General features: G+C 51.6%; 1 protein-coding gene across 4 annotated transcripts; it reads left to right on the plus strand.

Moving 5' to 3' along the window:
- The first annotated feature begins 290 nt into the window (after positions 1-290).
- Positions 291-13,372, plus strand: CD300LG (CD300 molecule like family member g). Of its 4 annotated transcripts, none has more exons than XM_082751030.1 (8): positions 299-420; positions 1,417-1,752; positions 4,414-4,515; positions 5,409-5,493; positions 6,194-6,306; positions 8,006-8,058; positions 11,182-11,271; positions 11,788-13,372. In XM_082751030.1, exons 1-8 carry the CDS (start codon positions 378-380, stop codon positions 11,899-11,901), a joined length of 936 nt encoding a protein of 311 aa, XP_082607156.1. In that variant the 5' UTR covers positions 299-377; the 3' UTR covers positions 11,902-13,372. The 4 variants fall into 4 exon arrangements, with proteins under 4 accessions (XP_082607157.1, XP_082607156.1, XP_082607154.1 ...); XM_082751028.1 differs by having other exon boundaries at positions 302-420; positions 5,238-5,493; XM_082751031.1 differs by lacking the exon at positions 4,414-4,515 and having other exon boundaries at positions 291-420.
- The last annotated feature ends 7,516 nt before the right edge of the window (positions 13,373-20,888 follow it).

Consider the following 20,888-nt stretch of genomic DNA (forward strand, 5'->3'; position numbering starts at 1 on the left):
AAGATTAATCCCTTAAAGGTTAATAAAAGTCAGTATGTAATTTTTTCATTCTTGGACTGCCTGAATTCTTGGTCTGCACACAGACCCTCTGGGGGTAGACATGGTTAAGACCCCCCCCCCCTCCTCAAGGGGTACGGGTTTGGGAGAGGTGCTTGGGTGGTTTGGGGGGTGGAGAGGCGATAATCCCCGCTGGCTGGCAAGCGCCTAGGGTAAGTAAAGGGAATCGCAGAGGCGCCTCCCTCTGCGCAGGGAGGGGGACCCTGCGCGGCCCCTCCCCCCTTCATCCTCCTGTGCCTCTGGAGGAAGTTAAAGCCCCGCGCGGTTTCTGAGAGGAGCTCCCAGTTTCCGCGTGTGCTCCTGCATGTCCAGCGCCCACCATGTGGGCCCTCATCCTGGTATGGGGCTGCCTCTTGCTCCCAGGTGAGATGGGGTGGGAGAGGGTGGAGTGGGGAGGGGAGGTGGGGCTCATGCCCAAGCTGGCAGAGAGAACCTATTCTTTCATTCTCGCGACCCACTGCTGCCTGATCCTTCCGGGTCTCACCCCCACAGCACTGGTCCTCATACCACTGGGGGGAGGGGGGCGGGGCAGGGGTACAGGCACTAGCTGTTTCTGAAACGCAGAGCCTGCTTTTCTCCAGACGTCTGGGCTCCAAACCCTTCTGATTAGGTGGCTAGGAGGGAAGCTTTACCTCTCTCATCTTTATTTTCCTACTCTGCACCCAGCCTGAAGGCAGACAAGACACCCTGTACACGGTTGCCATGGTAAATTCTGCAAATATTTCTTGCACCTCTACTGTGCCACTCACAACAACCCTGAGAGATAAGGCATTGTCCTGATTCATCAGTTCACGGGTCTGCCTCTTTTTTTTTTCAACCTTTTAACATCAAATGTCAGGATGTGTCTTATAAAGGATGACAATTGTTCAAGTGACAGTGCTTTTTTTTAGTGGTATATAAAATTATAGTGTATCTTACATAGGAGAGCGTCTTAATTTCAATGTACCTGGACTTTATCATCATCATCATCATCATCATCATCATCACCATCATCACCATCATCATCATCATCATCATCATCATCTATAGATGGGAAAACCCAGATGCCCAAGGAAGGCAAGCAACTTCCCCAGGGTCACACAGCTGCTATGAGGCAGTGCTGGGATTCAAACTCCAGGCTGTCTGAATCTCGAGCTTCCCCATCACCACCCTTCCATACGCCAGTTTTAGGGTGTTTAGGGTGTTTAGGGTGTTAGGGTCTTAGGACACAGCAACAGCCCCGTCCCAGTCTCGCTTGGTGGGAAGGGACAACCAACCCTTCTGGGACTGCCACAGAAGGGAGTGACTGAGGAGTTTGTTGGTCTTGACCATGGTACTTGGTCCTCAGAACTCTGACCTCCATCCCTGCTATGGTTTCAGGTTATGGAGCCATGGTGGGCCCCAAGGAGATCAGTGGGTTTGAAGGTGACACGGTGTCCTTGCAGTGCACTTACCAGGAGGAGCTCAGGACACACCAGAAGTACTGGTGCAAGCAGGGCGGGTTCCTCCTGTCCCGCTGCTCGAACACCATCTATGCAGGAGAAGATGGCCAGGAGACGACGGAGGGCAGGGTGTCCATCCAAGACAGCCCCCAGACGCTCACACTCCATGTGACCCTGAGGAAGCTCACCCTGCAGGACTCTGGAAAGTACTACTGTGGGGTCTCCAAACTGGGGCGAGATGAGTCTGTCCTGGTCTCTCTGCTTGTCTTTCCAGGTAACACATATCTCTGCTTCCCTGCATGGGGGACAAGTGATACAGAGGGGAGGAGGGACAGACCCTGTCTCCCGCTCGTCAACAGGTGTAGCACTTGTACCACCCTCCTGGTGGGGGGGGGGGGGTCAAGGGCTCAGTGAGATGATGCTGGTCAAGTGCTCAGCTGTCCTGGGAGCTGGGACGGTGCAGCATGAGGCTTGACTAGTCGCTCTTTGACAAGGTCATACCACGCAGATCTGTTAAACTCCCAGCTCAGTGCCTTTCCTCTTTGCCCAGAGGTGGGAGAGAGATTGCATGGGCTGGGGATGAGATGTGCAGCCCACAGAATGAAAAAGGCTCCCTCCTTGGAGTCAGAACTATTCCCGAGGATTCCACAGCCTGGACCCACCATTGTGCAGCACCCCAGACCCGCTCCACAGCGCCCCCTAGCCGCGGCCACACTGGCCTCGCCCTGCCTGTGGTCTCCGTTCTTCCTTCTTGCTTCCCTTCCCCAGATCTCGAAGCCCCAAAGGTAGGGGCGAAGAGGGCCTGGGATCAAGCCTCAGAGGAGTTCGTTGAGCTCAGGGACACTAGGGGACTCTGGCATGGGATGGAGCACCTCTCTGTATGTCCAGAACCCCCGTGGACCCGCTGATCTGAAATGAGAGAAGCCAGAGAGGGCCTAGGGGAGTGGGCAACCCTCGTCTGCTGGCCCATGAGGGTGAGGCAGGTCTCTGTATCCCATTTCACAGACGGGGGTAGGGGCGAGGCTCCAGAGATGAAATGATTTGCCATGAGGTCTCATGGCAAGAAGTGATGGAGTCAGGATTCAAACCCAGGGTTTGTTTTGTTTTGTTTTGTTTTGTTTTGTTCTCACTTTGGTGTCTGCTCTTTCCCTCTCCTGGCCGCATCGCTGGGACCCAGCCCATTCCTGGGCCATCCCCACTGCCAGATCCCCAACATCTGTGGGTCTTTCTTTTAATTCAAGGAGATAGAGCTAAGCTCACCAAACAATAGCAGCAGTGTCGTAACCATATTGAACCTGTTCTGTTATATACAAGCTTCTCTGATCTCTGATTCTTATCAGTACTCAGACCTCCTTCTTACCTAGTGGGGGTCAATTTAGCTATATTTGAGGCTCTCTATTTTAAATTTTGACCTCATTTGTAATTATTCATTCATGCATGGTATGTGTGTTATTGTGTTATCCTGTGTCAGACGTTGATGACCTTTTCCTGATGATAGTTGAGGATGTAGAAAATAAAGGCTAATGGCCATGGTGTACCCGTGAATGCTGACCTGGGGAAACTCTGATCTGTAACGCTTGCTGGTTTCCGTGGTTTAAATGACCCCCGCCCTCCCCCATTTCCAGCCACCGATAGTTTAATGACCGGCTCACAGAATTCCTGAAAAGTGAACAGTCAGCTCTCCCGAGTCAGTGGGAGCCGTCTGCAGCCCACCATTGAGTATGGCGAGTGAGGAGAATTTCTAGGAAGATCAGAACAAGACAAGAGTATGCACTATCATTTCTTCTATTCCCCATTGCCTGGAGGGTCTAGGCCATGAAATATGACAGGATAAAAAAGTATACATATCGGATAGGAAAAGATAAGTACCGTTTATTTGTGCAAGATGTGGTCATTTCCTCAGAAAAATCAGAGGAAACCTGACTTTATATTACAATAGAGAATAAGGGATGCCTGGGTGGCTCAACTGATTATTTATCTCCTTCAGCTCAGGTTATATAATCCCAGGGTCCTGAGATCGAGTTTCATGTTGGGCTTCCTGCTCAGCGGGGAGTCTGCTTCTCCCTCCTTGCCTGCTGCTCCCCCTGCTTTGTGCTTTCTCTCTCTCTCTCTCTTTCTGACAAATAAATAAATAAAATATTAAAAAAAAAAAAAGAATAGAGAATGATGGGGACAGGGAGCGAGTCCCACATGGCACTCCAGCAAGGTGACAGAGGAGCACCCAGGGGCTGGGGGTGGGGGGCTGGGAGCTCGGCGGCTCCAGGGCAATTGGCCACACCACGTTTCTGCCCACTGTGCTCGGCACAAAGGCTAGGCATCTTGTCCTTGAGGGATCCCAGCCTTGCAGGGACAGAAAGATGTGTGTCAGGCAGAGGTGGAGAAAAGCATGGCACACAGGGGAATGGTGAAGCAAAGGCACGGTGGCAGGTGGGACGCTCACTTAATTGGGACTAGAGGCCAAATAGGGGAATGAATGGTGTTCCAGAAGCCGACACAGGGAACTGAGGTCTGAGTCTGAAAGGCTTTGAAAGGCCTCTAAGAAGCTTGAGCTTCAGCTCATAGGCCGTGAGGGCCATTGACGGCTCTGAAGCCAGAAACGATGGTTCCATACCCAGCTCTATATTCTAGAGACAAAACCAGTATTGGTGTGAAGAGTGGCACAGAAAGAGTAGGCTGGCGAGCAGGGAGCAAGGGAAGCTGAAGGTCTGAGCTAAGTGGGAGGCCAAGGGGACTGCAGGATGGGGAGGCCTTCAATCGACTAGAATCGACTAGAATCTTCCATCCGTGCCTCCTAAGTGGCTGGGGGAAGAAGGTGGTGGAGACTCTGAGCAGAGAGGTGGGGGCAGGAAAGTTACTGGCTGCCACCAAGGCACGACATCTGGCTCAGAGCGGTGGCCCTCACCTCCCCTGAGACCAGCCTCTCCCTTTCCCCTAGGTCCCTGCTGTCCTCTCTCCCCCACTCCCTCCTTCCAGCCTCTTACTACAAGGAGCTTCCAGCCCAAGGCAAAAGCTTGGCAAACTCAGCCCCCAGAATTGAGTGAGTGAATGGCTTTTCTGTTTCCCCTCCACCCCTCTACAAAGCGGCATCCCATGAGCGCCTGCCCATAGCCAGGCACTGCGCCCGGGGCCCCAGAGCTTAGGAGCTGCCTGTCCACGGAGGAATCGGCGGCCCTGTGGGGCCAGGTCCCGCAAGGAGCAGCAGAGCCCTGGGAGGAAGTGCAGCCTGAAGGCCAGGCTTGTGTTCTGTCTGCTCCACCTCAGGCTGCAATGCTGAGCAGGAAATGTGGGGCCTTGGACCCTGACCTCTGGACCTGTCCCTGCCACCCTGCCCTGCGGACCCCGTGGCTGTTGAGGGAGGTCAAGGCCTGTTGAGGCAGAGGTGGTGAGGGTGGGCATGGGGCGACATGAGTGATAACTCTCTAGGACTGGGGGCGGTAGGGGAGGTCAGATGGGGCTGTGTGTCCTGCATGGCCCGGGGATGGGTCGCAGAATGGGGCAGGGGTGTGGCGACCCAGGCAGCGGGCACAGGCAGGGGCTGAAAACTCTGCATGTGTGCAGGGTCTACCGAGACCGGGGCAGCTTGCTCACGATGGCTTCCTCTAGGTCTCTGTTTGCTTCCTGGGGGGTCCTTTAGCTGGGGATGTGCTGAGAAGTTGGTCCTGGAGAGGCTAGGGTTCAGAGGTCAAGGGTCATAGGTCTGGGGAATGCTGGGACGCAAGGGTCCAAGAAGGTGCTGAAGCGTTGCTTTTGGACTTGTAGCTTCTCCCGGTCTCCACCAAACAGTCACCACAGCCAAGCAGGGGAAGACAGGGGCCGAGGCCTCTCCGCTCATGGGGACCTCCCCAGCCCAGCACCCAGGAAGCTCCCCAGACACAGGAACATCTCCGTACGCGGGGACCTCTCCTCACGAAGCAACCTCTCCTCATGCAGGGACCTCCCGCCCACCCACACAGCCGGACTTCACCTCCGCAGAGGACACCCCTCTGTCCCCCAGCAGCAGCAGCTCCGTGTCCAGGTGAGCCCACAGTGACCAAGGTCACCTTTCAGGCCATCCCCACAACAGGAGGTGGCTGGGAGCAAGTGAGGAGGACTTGGCACTCCTTCCTCTAGGCGGACACAGCCTCCTATCGGGGCCGTGGCTAACAGCACAGAGGGCAGACGCAGCCCCCGTCCCTCCTCCGCAGGACCCTTGAGCAGTGGACAACCTACACTGCAGGGCCGGCAGCTATGTTGCTCTGGACACACAGGCCCACCTGAGGTGAACGGTCCACGGTGGCTCCGGCCCCCCTCTCTCTCCCCACCCCAGCAGCAGGGGCAGCCAGCCCAGTTTTGCCGATGCACCTTGCACTGGGCCCTGTGCCAAGCACAAACATGGGTTTTTTTCTTACCCAACGGGAGCCGCAGCCTGAAAGATTGGTTCTTAGGGGTTGTATATAATCGCACTCCGTTGCTGACGGAGGCTTCCTGTCTGAGATATCCAGGTAACCTGTTGCCAAGTTCAGACCCAACTGAGAGTGTTTCCTGGGGTTAGTAGTGGGGGCTGGAGTCCCTCCCACTGAGACCGCCCAGGTGCTGTGGTTCCCGGTGCCCTCTGATCTCTTTGGGAAAGACAAGGGACATGGCTGGGATATAGACGTAGACGAAGAATGCTATGGTGTACAGCGTGCCACGGTGATGTGGTGACAGCTGCTGGGGTCCTTCCGTCTCGCCCACAGTGTCTCCATCCCAACGGTGCGCATCTTGGCCCCCGTCTTTGTGCTGCTGGCACTCCTCCTGGCTGCAGGCCTGGCAGCCCTCGGCAGCTGTGTTCTCCGCTGGAGGAAGGAAGGTGAGCAAAAGTAGACACCAGGGACCCCACTGAGACCTGCATTCCCCCCACCACCCCAGGGAGACCTTGGGGCTCAGTGTGTCCCTCCAAGATATGAGCATCAGGAGCCGTGTTCCTCCCTTTTGAGGGAGCCACAGGTCAGCCAACATTAGGAAAAAGACATTCAAATGTACGAATGGGAGAACGGGGGCTCTTGGCTTGCCCCCATCTGTCCAACCTCATCAATCACTTCTGTCCCTATTGATCCCAGCAATCCACATCCCGCCTCCACAGGTACGGTTCCTTGTGTGACTACGGCAGGGGGTGGGGGCGGGAGTTAGAAACTAAGCCCTGAACAGGAAGGCTACTGGGGCCTCACACATACGGTGGGGTCTCAGCAGGTGCATAGCTCCTGGGAAGACTTGGCTTCAAGTCTTTTTAGACTTGCTCTGCTACTTTTTAGCCATGTGATCTTGGGCAAGTCACTTACTTCCCCTGAGCCACGACTTTTCCGGATCACAGATCTAGAATACAAGAGAACTAGAACGGAAATAGAATACGAGTCCAACAGAAGTAGAATTCAAGCCACATATGCGATTTAAACTTCCCTAAAAGTCACATGAAAAAGGGTAAAGAGAAACCGGGGACGTCAATTTTAATAATATACTTTTGTTAGCATGATCTATCCAAAACACGATCATTTCAACGTGGAAACAATATAAAACTATTCATGCTACCTATTCTTCATCCTGCGTTTTTCTCATATTGAGTCTTCAAAACTTGGCGTGATTTGGAGCAGTCGTGCTTCCGGGGTCAGTGGTTGAGTGCAACTCGGGGCTCCCCTGGCAGACAGTATGGTTTAAGAGGGGTGGCCGAAATATCAATCAAAGGAGCTGCCGTGGGCTGGGCGTTTCTGTGTGGCTTCTGTTGCTTTTATCTCCTCTAATGCTCTCGATACTGTGGCATTAGAAACTGCCCATTACAAGCGCCCCCATTTCACCGGGAAAGAAACTGAGGTAGAGTGATTAAGCAGCTTGCCCTCCGTCTGCACAGCCAGGAAGCGGTGGAACCGGGAAGACGTATGCCAGAACACTCTGCAAATTGGCAAAGTTGTCTTACTGCTCCTGGCCTTGGGTGGGGGAGGGCGGTGATCCTGGGCCTGCCTCTGACTTCGCCCTGTGTGGCCCCCGGCAAGAAATGTCAGCTCTGCCCACGCCCCCAGCTCACCGCAGAGGAGTCTGGAGGAGCACACAGGGTGGGAATATTCCCGATCGAGACCTCAGAACTTCTTAGCACCTTGCATCTCCAATTGTGGTCCCCAGCTAGCAGCAGTGACATCCTGTGGAAGCCTGTTAAAAGGACTCTCAGACTCTAGCCCAGACCTGCTGCAGAGAATGCACATTTTCATACAATGTCTCGGGATCCTGGATGCACACTGAGGCTGAGAAGCAATGACCTTAGCTCATAGAATTACTTCCCCAGCCAGTTTCTGGCTCACACCCGGAGATTTCTGTGTACTCATCCCAAAAGTCTGGATCATAGCTAAGGGACTGAGCCGGAATTCCAAGAAGTCTGCCTGTCCCAACCCGTCTCCTACACATGCTCACCCTGGGAAGCCCCCGGTCCCAAGTCCAGGGGGGCCCTTCCACCCCTGTGGGAGCTGTTGCAAGCTGCTCTGGGCTGCTCCTGGCCTCAGGGTATGCCTGCTGGTCTCTTTCAGCTCACCTGGCCACAGAGACACAGAGGAACGGGAAGGTCCACCTCTCACACTTGGTAAGGAAAGCGGCCAGCCCCAAACCCCAGCTCCGATCCCTGTGGGGCCGGGCATCGGGACACCTGGGCCCTGTCTGTGCATCTCCCTACCTGCTTGTCTCTGAGCTCCACTCAAGGCTTGCTGCCCGTCTCTGGGGAATCTCTGTGAGCCCTGAGACTAGCCTTTCAGGGTGCAAGCCAAAAGAATGCCCCACCTCACCCTGAGTGCCCAGCGGGTTCCAGGCAGCGGTCTTCCCCAGGCCCAGCACCCTCTTCCCCTCCCCCTCTTAGAAGCAGAGACTGTCAGAGCTGGATCCTCGTGGTCTTTGGGAGGGCTGCAGGGTCATGGGTTCAGGACACAGAAGCCCCACCTCTGGCCCCGCACCTCTGCTGTTTATTGAGATGCCTCTACTTTATTCTCCTACACATGGGGACGGGAAAGGGGGGCTTGCCATGGCCTTCTTTCCTGGCGCCAGTGAAGACAAAAGACTCAGGCCTGATCGCCCTGGGGAGGGGCCGGGGCAGGAATGGGGTTCTGGGCTTTGGCTTAGGAAGCAGCTGTTGTTGTCTCAGGAAGCCCGGCAAGGCCAGAGGTGGTGGACAGGAGTGAGGGAAAGGTCAGACCCAGATGGGGAGGGGGGCTGCCGCTGTCCTCCAGAGCCCAGCTTCCCGTAGTGCGTCCTGGGGCATCCTGGGGCATACCCTGCCGCTCTAGAAGAGGGGCGGGGCCAGAGGGGAAGTCTCTGCTCTGGGAGGTCCCAGAACATCTCCCTTCTCTCCAAGCTGCTGCTACCCCGCCCACCCTGGGAAGGGCCGCCTGGGACTGCTTCCCACCTGCCCACCTGTCCCTGCCCCTGCTCACGTGGGAAGGGCCAGGAAAGGGCACAGGGCTGTGGGCTGAGGGGCTGGGAACAGGGCAAGGTCCTTGTTGAGGGAAGGATGGAACAGGGTCTCCTGAGAGGATCAGAGACAAGAGCTCTGTGAACACGGCCAATTGAGAGCTTTTGCTTTTTTGGTTTATTTCCCTTTGGGCTTCTTTGTAATTTTTAGCAAGGGCTACAGGTGGAATTGAAAGGGTTTGGGGTTTTCTTCGCCCACATTCGGGTCAGAGAGGGAAGGGGGCACTCTGCTGGCTGTGCCCTAGAGCCGCCGGGGGGTGTGAAACTCGGAGGGAAGTACAAGGGCTCAAACCAGCATTTCCCTTGCCCACAGAGATATTTCAAGATGCTCTCATTTTACTCTCTAATTGAACACCTACTGTGTACCTGGGGCTTTACCTATGTTGCTGAATCTTTGTTAAATCCTACCTGAGTTCTCATGACCCCCTTCTTACAGAAGAAGAAACAGAGGCTCCGAGAGCATAAGTAATTTGCTCCCAGAGGCCCAGCATGAAAGAGGCAGAACTGGGAAAAGGGACCCAGTGTGTGGCGCTGACAGCAGTGCCCGAGCTGCTGCTGCCTCGCCACGCTGGAGTGCGGAGGGCTTGAGAAGTGGAGCCGACTGCTCGGCCCACCCAGGCCAGTTCCCCTAGACTCAGAAGAAAGAGCCATCCTCAGCTCTGAACATCAGACAGCCAGGCCCCTGACTCCTGAAACAGGCAAGGGGGAGTGCTCGGCTCAGATAAGGGCTCAGCTCCCTCCTCCCAAAGCTTCCCAGAGTCCCTGCTTTTTCCCTAGTGCTTAGATTCAGAGGCTCTCATATGTATCTCTATATTCAACAACCTAGAAAATGCCTCCGCACTTGCTGGAACAGGCCACTGGACCCACCCCTGGACATGGGACAGGGGTCCTGGCCACTCCCTGCATGTGTGGTTTGGTCCCTGCCCCAGGAGAGTTCGGAAAATGCAGACACCCTTGGGTAAAAGCCGCTTTCGTGGCTGCCAGTGGGCGGTGGTGGTCAGCTGGGGCTGGTTGGGGCCGAATCACAAAACTGTAAAGATGGGACTGATGGGGAAATGCACCTGACATCAGAGTCGTCAGATCGAGCCCCGGCTCTGCCATGTCCTCACCGTAGGCAGGACCAGGAGAGACCAGGATCTGTGAAATCTCCTTCCACTCCTCCCATTGCCTCGTCCCCTCGTCCCCCCAGCCCCAGCCCCCTCGAGGAATTCTGCTCTGATTTTCATCTCATCCTGTAAGACTAAATGTGTCACCGGAGATGGCTCAAGTGTCGACCTCTGCCTCCATCCCCTGCAGCCAGAGCCGTGATAGAAGTAGGGGAGAGGGGCAGTTAGGGGACAAGGACACTGAAATGAAGGGAAGCGTGTGCAGCACGTCCCGCCAGGATGGTGGCCAGGGATAGGAAAAGAGCGTGGATCTGAAGTGTCCTGAGTCCGAGTCCCAGCCCAGCTGTGTGACATCTGGCAAGTTACCTCACCTCTCTGAGCCTCAGTATCCCCATCTCACGGGGTTGTGGTCAGGAAATTGTGAGAGGAGACCACCAGTAGGTGTCCAGAAGACAGGAGATTCCTTCTTTGTCTTCAGTGCCTGTGGGGTCATGGGACTTGCCAGCCGGGACCCCTAAGGGCAGCTATGATTTTGGGATACTTGGCTGGAGCCCTTGGCTGGCTCCAGCCCCTTCTACCTGGCTGCTGGCCCCAGGACAGCCCCTACTCACCCTGGACCACCTGCCTCTCTTCCTTTGACCTTGGCTTCCTTATCTGATCAAGGGTGGGGTTTGGCGCCCAGGCTTATGGTTGTAAAGAATTTTTCCTCTGCGGTTTGTTATTCGGTGAACTTTGGAGGTGTTCAACTTTGCTTTCCCCGACCTGCGGACAGCCAGCAGCCTCCACATTCTTTCTGCTTCGAGGAGAGAGGAGACGATAATGAAAACAAATGAATCATTGCAGGAGTTCCCAGGTGTTGAGCAGTAAAACATTACCAGAAATATTCATTATAATCCCTAGGGAAAAATTCTGATCCCCATTTGACAGCTGAGGAGACTGAGTCTCAGAGAGGTTAGTGGTGTGCCCAAGGTCACTTGGAGATGCAGGAAATTGGATGGAAGGGCTCTGACCCTGCAGCCTGTGTTCCTCCCCTTGCCCATGCTCTCCCGTGGCTCCTTCCTCTTGCTATGGATGGTGGGGGGTGGGGGGGGCATCACTGCTGCCAGGAATGGGCTGTGCTGACCGAGTCTCTGTTTCAGCCGCTGGAGTACACCGTGATCAACCTCACAGGGCCCCCTGGGCCCCAAGCCAGCCCCAGCCCATGCACAGAAACCCAGGGCCTCAGCCAGGTGTGAACAGAGGTCTCAGGGGAGTGGGGAGGGGTGGGGGGAGGGTTTGGAGCCACCTAGCCTGGCTCCTCTCTGACAATGCAGGGAAGTCGGGGGAGGGGGCTCTTTCGTCAGCATCCGCTCGCTCCGAACACTGCCCCCTGAATCCCCCCACCTACAGGACCACAACTGCAGATGCTGGCCATTTCATTCGGGAGTCAGGACTTCCAACCCTGCATCCTCTTTTTTCCCCATCCAGAAAGTTCTTGAACAGCTTGCTGGTAGTCACAGTTTAAAAGCGCTCTGGGCTGGCAGGATTCCAGTATCTGCAGGCAAAAACCTGGCCGCAGGCCATGAGGAGGGTGTGGGGGGCATGGATCAATGCCTGGGGGTTCTGGGGAGAGCTTGTTAGTTTGTGCCCCTTAGAGGCCCAGAACTGTGGAAAAGGCTGGGGTGGACCCAACAGCTACCTGGAGAACCCCCTACCCTGCCTCCAGCTGGGCTCTGCTTTTCAACCCCTGACTGTTGTCTTTCCAGACTTCAGAGGAAGATGAAGCACCTTCCCAGGACCCGGAGCGGGACATGATCCCAGAGCCTCCCCTCCACATGTCCGGGGAGAAGCTCGGCTTCTCCAAGTTCATCTCAGTCTAGCACCAAGAGTCCCCTCCAGGCCGGCCCGCACTAACTCCGATAAGCTTTCCACGACAGCTTCAGAGTTCGCCTACCAAGACCCCGGGCTCTCCTCCTGCTCGCCCAGCCTGATCCAGAAGCCTTTGTCAGCCCCCAAACCTGCAGTGGTGGCCTCAGTGGTGCCAGCGGGACCCCCGGACCTCCTCAGCATGTTCGCATCCCTGGGGGGCTGGGGGGGGGGGTGTTATGCAGCCCCCTCGGAGCTCACCAGAGCCAGGCAAGGCTCAGGAGATCTGGTCTGAGTTTGAATCTGCTACCAGAAATCCCCCGTGCCTGGGTGCCCAGCCAAAGACCCCCACCTACTTCTCCCTTCCTTCCATCCTGACTCAGCACCACTTTCTCCGGCATAAGTGGGCGAGGAGAAGAAAGAGGAGCGTGCTGGGAATAGACGGGGCTCTGGTTTCTCAAAATGTGACTGCATCCCAGTCCTTCAGGAGGCTGGTTAAAAATGTGCTTCCTGGGCTCTCCCAAGACCTACCAAGACCCTCTCTGTGGCTGGGCCCAGAACTTTACATTTCTAACAAGTGTCCAGTGACTCTAATACTTGAGTTTGAGAAGCAGTGGGCTCAGGTTAAAGTCTACACTTGGTTTGCGGAGTCTCCCGCCTGCCCCCTCCCCATAGGGTCTGCTCTGCCTACGACACCATGACCCAGCTGGGGGCTTTCCTGGGCTGGTCTGAGTCCAGGCCCAGGTCAGGTGCCCATTGGAAGGCCTGAGCCCCCGGGACTGACAGGGAGGGGCTACTTTTCCCGGCTCCCTACTCAGCTGTGCATCCCAGGCTTTGGAAGGAGGCTGGAGAAAAGCTTGGCTCCTTCCTTGTTGAGAAAGAGTTAATTGCCTTTGGGTTGGGGTTGCCTTTGGGTTGGAGGAGTAGGAAAGCACAGGGGGCATCTAAAAGGCAGGAGAGAGGGTACAGGGCAGGAACCTAAGAGAAACCTGAAGGTGACCCTGAGTCACCTGGAGATTGGGAAGGGGGAGGGAATAGAATAACAGAACTGCTATTTTTTTCTTTTTCAACTTTCTTTAAAAAGTGAAGTGGGTGGTCGCTTGGTATACAAAAGTTAGAAACACAGCGGGGAGGAGAAGAAAATGCACTCAGGCTCACCCCCTCCCCCCACAATCCAGCTGCATTTTGTTGCGTTTCCTTCCCATTTTTTTTTTTAACTCCACATCGTTCGCTGGTGTTCTCTGACAAATGAGTTTGTATATACAGATTTAAATTCTGCTTTCTCCACTGAATTCTTTCTTTTTTAAGATTTCTATCTGTGAATCATCTCCACACCCAACGCGGGGCTCAAACTCGTGACCCTGAGATCAAGAGTGGCACACGCTCCACCCACTGAGCCAGCCAGGCGCCCACCCACTTAATTCTTAGAAACGTTTCTCCATGTTTCACCAAACTTTATAAATAAAATGTGTATCATCTCTGTGATATTTCCTCACCGTGTGCTTCCATTTATTTCAATTCTCTCTCATTAGATATTTGTTTCTATTTTTGCTATTATAAATAACAGCATGGCAAGTCTTCCCACAGGCTCAATTTGTCTTTTTTTTTTTTTAAGATTTTATTTATTTATTTGACAGAGAGAGAGAGATCACAAGTAGGCAGAGAAGCAGGCAGAGGGGGAGGGGGAAGCAGGCCCCCTCCCGAGCAGAGAGCCAGATGTGGGGCTTGATCCCAGGACCCTGGGATCATGCCCTGAGCCAAAAGAAGAGGCTTAACCCACTGAGCTACCCAGGCGCCCCTTGATTTGCCTTTGAAGACTTCTTGAAGAAGGATTTGTGTGCGTGGAAGTGCTAGGTCATAGGGGGCGAACATTTCTGATGTTACCGATACCCATTGTTGAACAGCTTTCTGAAATGACAGAACCAATTTCACTCCCACCAGAGCCTTCCAAGCAGCCTTTCTCCAAGTCCTCACCAGTGTCTACATCTGTCTCCATGGGTATGGCGGGAGGAGGCACACAGGAATGCCCCTGCAGTGAGGGCCTGGGGGACTGGGCAAGGTAGAGAGGGTCTGATAGAGCATAGGAAGCTCTCCAGAAAGTTCCAGCCACTCCCCAGGTCCCCAGGGACAGGTGAGTTCCTCTTACCTTCTCTGGGTAGAGAGGGAGGGCAGGGTGTGAGCTCTGGGGTCTCTGCCCAGGATCTGGGTATAGTGTGTTGCCAGATGTCAAGGGAGGGAGGGAACATCAAGTTTCAGGTGGTGTCAGACGGACCCCAAAAACTTACCCTGTGGAAAACCCTTCAGCTGGAGGGCCGTAAGAACTGGGACTGCTCAGTGGGGAAAGAAGCCTCTTGTCCTCTCAACCTGTCACCTGCTGCAGCCAGGGCTACCTGGGGACCAAGGGACATCCCAGGTCATCCCACTACCACCTGTTGCTTATTTTTCGACCATGTACAAACTGAACAGATCAATGTCTTTTGAGAGGCACAGCTCTCTCAAAGGCAACCTATGATTGGCATCCCTGGGATTCCAAGTCTCCACGGATTTATCAGATACTCGAGTACCCTCCATAGACATTTGCTCACTCCCTCAACGCCCACTGCTGCCACCGTGTGGGCCCAGTCACACCCTCCAGGCAGGGTTAAGAAAGACCACTCCTTTGCCAGTTGTCACTTTGCAACCTCCCATCTTGAAACACCTTAGTTTTATGTTTGTACATGGATACTCAGACCACTTTTCTACTTATCTCAGTATTCTGCAGTCTTACTCCTGGCCATGAACTCCTTATTTTCTTGTTTGCTATAAATTCTTGTATATGTGAATTCATGCCTGTCATCTGTTCTAGGCCATTCTCTTCAAATATTATCTGCTCTCCACCATTTTTAATCTTACCACAGACCAGAATTAAATTTTTCTAGGCCCTCTCTTTATCGCTACCGAATCTCTTAACCTCTCTTTCACATTTCCCTCCTCATCTCTGTTCTGCTGGCTATGTCATTTCTACCAGTTTAATATTTCCCGAGCTTGGATATGCCTACAAATCACAGGGAATCTGTTAAACTTCAGATTCTGACTCAGTAGTTCTGGGTGGTGCCCAAGAACCTGCATTTCTAACAAGCTCTCAGGGATGATGATGCTGTAGGTCCAAGCACCATACTTAGAGGAAGAACTTTCTGGTTGACTAATCTCCATTCAGTTGTGTTTAATTGAATGTTAAACTCCCCAATATTGCTTTTCATTTTCATCCTTGCATTATTTTTTTAATTTTGAAAAGTTCTAGATAGTTCTCTTTCAAACCTAACTAGTCATTCTACAGTCTGGTTGCTTGTTAATTTTTGTAATGCCATCTTTTATTCCATTAAATATGTTATACACACACAGTTAGGTTACATTTTGTGCCAAATACCAAAAGTCCCTGGAGATATAAATACGCTGTTGTTTCTGTTGACTGTCCCTCATGGCAATTTGTTTCTTTGTATTTTGTGATCTCACAATGTGAGCTCATCTATGGATGATTTCAACCTGGGGGGCTGAAAATTGAGGATACCTTCCTCCAGAGAGGATTTGCTTTTGTTTCTGTCAGGATACAGGATACCAACTTGGGACCAAATTAGCTCCTTCCCAGATCCCTAATTTACCAAAACCTCAGGTTGTCCCTGACTTTATATTTAATTTTCCAAATGTGATGTTAATATTGTCATTTGCCTTTTAGGATAACTCCACCTTTCCTGTCCACTCACCATGCTCTTGGATATTTCCCTTCCCACAAGCTCAGCAACACAATAAAAATTGTTTAATGTACAATCTCATTGTTTAAAAGCACACTGGTTCCTTGATCACCATTCTGCATGAACCAGATTCTGACTCCCATTTCCCAGGCACTATGTAAGTCCCATAGGTCTTTATGTAACTACAGGGAAAGGAGGAAGCTCTCCAAAATCGGATTGAGATTTCATTTCTTTCTACTCTAATGAGCAGAGACTCATGGAAAGATTTGATTCAAGTTAGAAAAAAAGGGGGGGGGGTATTTCTATAATTGGCATGTGAGAAAATAACATTCACCATCACCATATTAGAATAAATGATAATTCTTAAACTTAAATATATTCAGCTTAATCATAATTTTTCTTCTTTTGCTCTTAATTTCATCATATTGTCACAGATGAGATGGTCCATGGACCAGTGTTGGGGCACCTCTACCACATGGTATGAGGGTAAGTTTATGCGGAACTACAGGGAGAAGATCAATTTCTGGAAAAAGGCCAAGCCCTAAAATAAAATGGGTGGGGTGGGGCTTACACACTTAGATAATTTGTGAAATTGTCAGGCATTGTGCCAAGACTTGTGAAAGTGAAAAAAGAGGGAAGACAAATAGAAGCTACATCCAGATGCTGGATGCAGCCCTTTCTCCTTCCTGGGCAAGGAGGACCATCAGAGAGGCACACCTACCACATCTGGTTCCCACAGTGCATGGTGGCTCCAGCATGATGCTTTTTGAGGACATTTGGCTGCTCCTATGAGCTGGATTCCTGCCACCTGAGAGGTGTCCTTGGTTAACCAGATTCAGTGGGCTGCTGCGATCATCAGCTTTGTCTTCTGGGAATGTTCCACAGACTCTCCCTTGGGCTCAACCTCACTTTGCAGTAGCTTTTCTCCCTGATCCCTTAGCATAAAATAATTTTTTTATTTCCCCGGGACAAGCATCCCGAAAATGGCTATCAATCTGTTATTTCACAACTATTTCAGACATTGCTGAAATTACTAAGTACTTCAAAAGTTTCCTGCACTGGACCCTGTACTGGGATCCTGTACTGGGACCCATCCCAGGTGTGCAGCTGTAGCTGGGAGTATTTGTGTGTGTGGCTGTGTTTAAAGTTTCCTACTGTTGGGGCACCTGGGTGGCTCAGTTGGTTAAGCAACTGCCTTCGACTCAGGTCATGATCCTGGAGTCCCAGGATCGAGTCCCACATCAGGGTCCCTGCCTGGCAAGGAGTCTGCTTCTCCCTCTGACCTCTCTCCTCTCCTGCTCTCTTTCTTTCTCATCCTCTCTCTCAAATAAATAAATAAAATCTTTTTTTAAAAAGTTTCCTACTGTTTACCTAACTGGTGCCGAATTTGCCTTTATCCTTTTGTATTATTCCAGAAAGATCCTACTTCAAGATGCTTCTAGGTCGTTTATCATGAATGCATGCTGAAGGCTAACTGAGCTATAGTAGTGAAAAAGGAAATTAAGGTTCTGTTCCTTACAGGTTACAGGGATAAGAGCTTACACACACACGGTCCACCTCCTCTATGTGTATCAAGGAGTCACACTCTATCTTATGAAGCCCTTTCCTGTTCAGAAGTTCAGAGACCACTGCCCAACTCATACATTTTTAAGGGAAGTAAATCAGTTGATTGTACTGGTTTCTTCAAAGAAATGATTTGGGGTTGACTATAATTGTACTAACCCTTGTGCCAAAGGATAGGAAAGCTTGGCCTCTGCCCTCCAGGAGCGCATGGTTATTGGGGTCCGGGAGGCAGTCATATAGACAATGGCCATGGTGTCCCGAGGGGGTATATGGTGGTACGTGGGGTTCTTGGAGGGTCACAGAGAGAATGAACGGCTGCATGGCAGGCACTTCCAACTATGGATTTGGGTCTTGGAAAATTTCTAAGGAGTTTTCTCAGGAAGAGATACCTTTGGAAAGCCATTGAGTCTCAGTGCACTGGAGGTGAGGCTGCGCATGTGCTGGCCCGACAGCACATTTTGCAGAGAAGAAACAGGAGCTGCGGAAGGACAACGAAGCTGAGATCCGCTTCATAGATCCTCATTCCCTCCTGTTCTCTTGCCCTTCTTAGGAGAACAAAGCTTCAGTCTCTGCATTAAGTAAGTATACGAAGACACACCTTAGCCCCCAAGTAAGCCAAAAGAAGGGTCCTATTCTAGCCCGGCAATCCTAAGTGTCTTCAGTCTGGCCCAAAGTCAAAGTAGGCTGACAGACTAAGGACGACCGTTGTTCCCTTACTAAATTAAAATATTGTGAGTGGAAGGTAAAGGAGAATTAGGTGATCTGTACCTTGAGCAGAAGCTCTGATTCCCACCCTTACCTCTCACAGGCACGCACACACTCAGGTGAGATTTCAGGAGTAGACAAGGAAATTCAATACCCAAAATACCAATTGTTTTTCAATGTGCAACAAGCATTCATTCATTCCCTTATCAAGAATTGCCTTATTTTTGAGAATTTACTCCAGCATCATTGCCTCTTGGAAATGCTTTGTGATGCCTCCCCACAAGTGATCTGATCAAGGAGCAGCTTCTTGGGTCTCCCATAACAGCTTCTTATTACAGCGTCCTGATGGGGACTGACGTCCTCTGTGCTCCCTCAGACTCTGGGCCTCTGGGTGTAGGGACTGTGCCCCAGTGGTACTCAGAAGATGGTGTTGAATTAATACTTAAGGTTCCATGCCATTATTTTTTAAGGAACTGGATGATTTATTAGAAGATGTAAGGTGAGGTGGGGTGGGGGGGACCTTGTTCTCCATAGCAACCTCAGTACAAAATACTCAACAAAACGCAGGGCATCTGTGTAATTAAACCCACTGAGAGATATAACCCAAACTTTGAGATTTGACAGATCAATAACACTTCCAAAATATATTTTGTCAACTTATACATCTAGAAACAAGAAAAAAAATTAAATACCTCCTCCCTTCTCTAAAAAGACTATTTTAACCCTGAAGAGTAGAGAAGGGGTGGGGGGAGAATCTCCTTTGAAAGGAAAGAACTTTGTTTTATAAGAAAGTCACAGTGTTCTCCTGGCTATCAGGCTGCTGCTGACCGGAGACCATGCCAGTCTCACCAGTGCTGCTTGCCAGACAGGTGCATGGGGGACCTGGGCTGGAAGGAGACCTGAGTACATGAGAGACAGACCATGGTCCTGTAGGAAAAGACTAAAGAGTGAGAATCCTCCCCGGTTAATGGCCTAATTTCATGCAATTCCAATTAGGATCCCCACAGGAAAACTAGTGTGCTCTGACAAAATGATCCTAGAGTTCCCCTTCTAGGAAAAATTTGAAAAGTGTTACTGAGAAAAATATCACTGATCAAAAGAGTAATTGGAAACTTTCTTCACCAGATAGTAAAACATATAAGTTTCTAAATAATTAAAACCTTGATAATAGCAAATAGATTAGATAAATAAATCTATGGGACAAAATAGATTGTCCTCCCTGCTCCCTTGCATGGCCTGCTCAATGTCTCCCAGAGCTGTGGGCTCATTACTAAACCCAGTCCTGAGGGAGGAGGGGCCAGAGCTGGGTAAGCTCTAGAGAGTCGATGGCCTCAACCCCCTGGAATGCCTAGATCTCTCAAAGAGTTGAATCTTGGAGATGGCAAGATAACCCACTCCTCTGCTCAAGGTTCCGTTTCTTATTCCATGTTCCTCCTCCAACAGTGCCTTCCTCCCCTAAGGGCACCCCACCCGGACTCTATCAATCCCCCTCCATCTTTAGGAGGCAGCACACAGGGAGAAAGCCCCAGCCTGAGAACCAGGAGTCCAGGGGTCTGTTCCAGCTCTGCCCATGACTTTCTGTGTGACATTGGACAAAAAGCCCATCACCTCTGTAGGTCAGTTTCCCAACTACAATATGGTAAGAATCCATTCTGCCCCTGCTAATCATATGCTACTGTGCCAGGAAGGAAAAAGAATTTAAAAACAAAAACAAAACTGGTTGCTAAATTCCTCTTAGAAATTCAAATACCTTTAGTAGGAAACTACCTTGATGCTAATTTGGGGCTAAAAGGAGAGTTCCTCCGCTCCCTAGAGTATGGTGAAAATAGATGAGAAGTGGTTGGCAAACTTGGCTACAAATTAGAATCACCTGGGGAATTTTTTTTTAAAAAGGTTTTATTTATTCACATGACAGAGACACAGCTAGAGCACAAGCAGGAGCACAAGCAGGAGCACAAGCAGGGGTAGTTGGGGAGGGAGAAGCAGGCTCTCCACCCAGCAGGGAGCCCAAAGCAGGACTCCATCCCAGGACCCTGGGATCGTGACCTGATCCGAAGGCAGACACTCAATGACTGAGTCACCCAGGCGCACCACTTGGGGAATTTTTAAAACACAAAACTTCCCAAACTCCACTCCTAGCCTAGCAGAGGCTGACTAGATCCTATTTCCTCTTCCTGAGCACCAAGGAAAACTACATTTCCCAGGCTCCTTTGCAATAATCCAGGGCCACATGACTAGGTTCTAGCCAAGGAATGTTGGCCAACTGGCCTAGACCATAATATCCCTGAGTAATTTCTGACCCTCTACTCCTCTTCCATCCCACCTGTGCAGCCTGTTCTGAAAGATGGTGGTGTCAAAAATGGAAAGAGGCTGGATCCCTGAGTCACTACCAGGAATGCCACCCAATTCCCATCAGATATGATGTGAGCAAGAAATTAATAATAAAGCTGTGTTGGAGGCCCTGGCTGGCTCAGTTGAAGAGCATAAGACCTTGGTCTCAGGGTTGTGAGTTCGAATCCCACGTTGGTCATAGAGATTGTTTAAAAATAAAAATCTTAAAATAAGGGGCGCCTGGGTGGCTCAGCCATTAAGCATCTGCCTTTGGCTCAGGTCATGATCCCAGGGTCTTGGGACTGAGCCCTGCATCAGGCTTCCTGTTTCTCAGGAAGCCTGCTTCTCCCTCTCCCACTGCCCCTGCTTGTGCTCCCTCTCGTGCTGTCTTTCTCTGTCAAATAAATAAATAAAATCTTTTTTAAAAAACTTAAAATAGGGGCGCCTGGGTCGCTCAGTGGGTTAAAGCCTCTGCCTTCGGCTCAGGTCGTGATCCCAGGGTCCTGGGATCGAGCCCCACATCGGGCTCTCTGCTCCGCAGGGAGCCTGCTTCCTCCTCTCTCTCTGCCTGCCTCTCTGCCTACCTGTGATCTCTGTCTGTCAAATAAATAAATAAAATCTTAAAAAAAAAAATAGGGATGCCCGTGTGGCTTGGTGGGTTAAACCTCTGCCTT

This window comes from Mustela nivalis, assembly GCF_964662115.1.
Source record: "Mustela nivalis genome assembly, contig: HAP1_SCAFFOLD_2215, whole genome shotgun sequence".
Taxonomy (NCBI): Eukaryota; Metazoa; Chordata; class Mammalia; order Carnivora; family Mustelidae; genus Mustela; species Mustela nivalis.

Coding starts and splice junctions, on each gene's coding strand:
- CD300LG (XM_082751028.1), top strand. CDS start 378: ATGTGGGCCCTCATCCTGGTATGGGGCTGCCTCTTGCTCCCAG. Junction 421..1,416: donor GGGCTGCCTCTTGCTCCCAG/GTGAGATGGGGT, acceptor CTATGGTTTCAG/GTTATGGAGCCATGGTGGGC. Junction 5,494..6,193: donor AGCAGCAGCTCCGTGTCCAG/GTGAGCCCACAG, acceptor TCTCGCCCACAG/TGTCTCCATCCCAACGGTGC.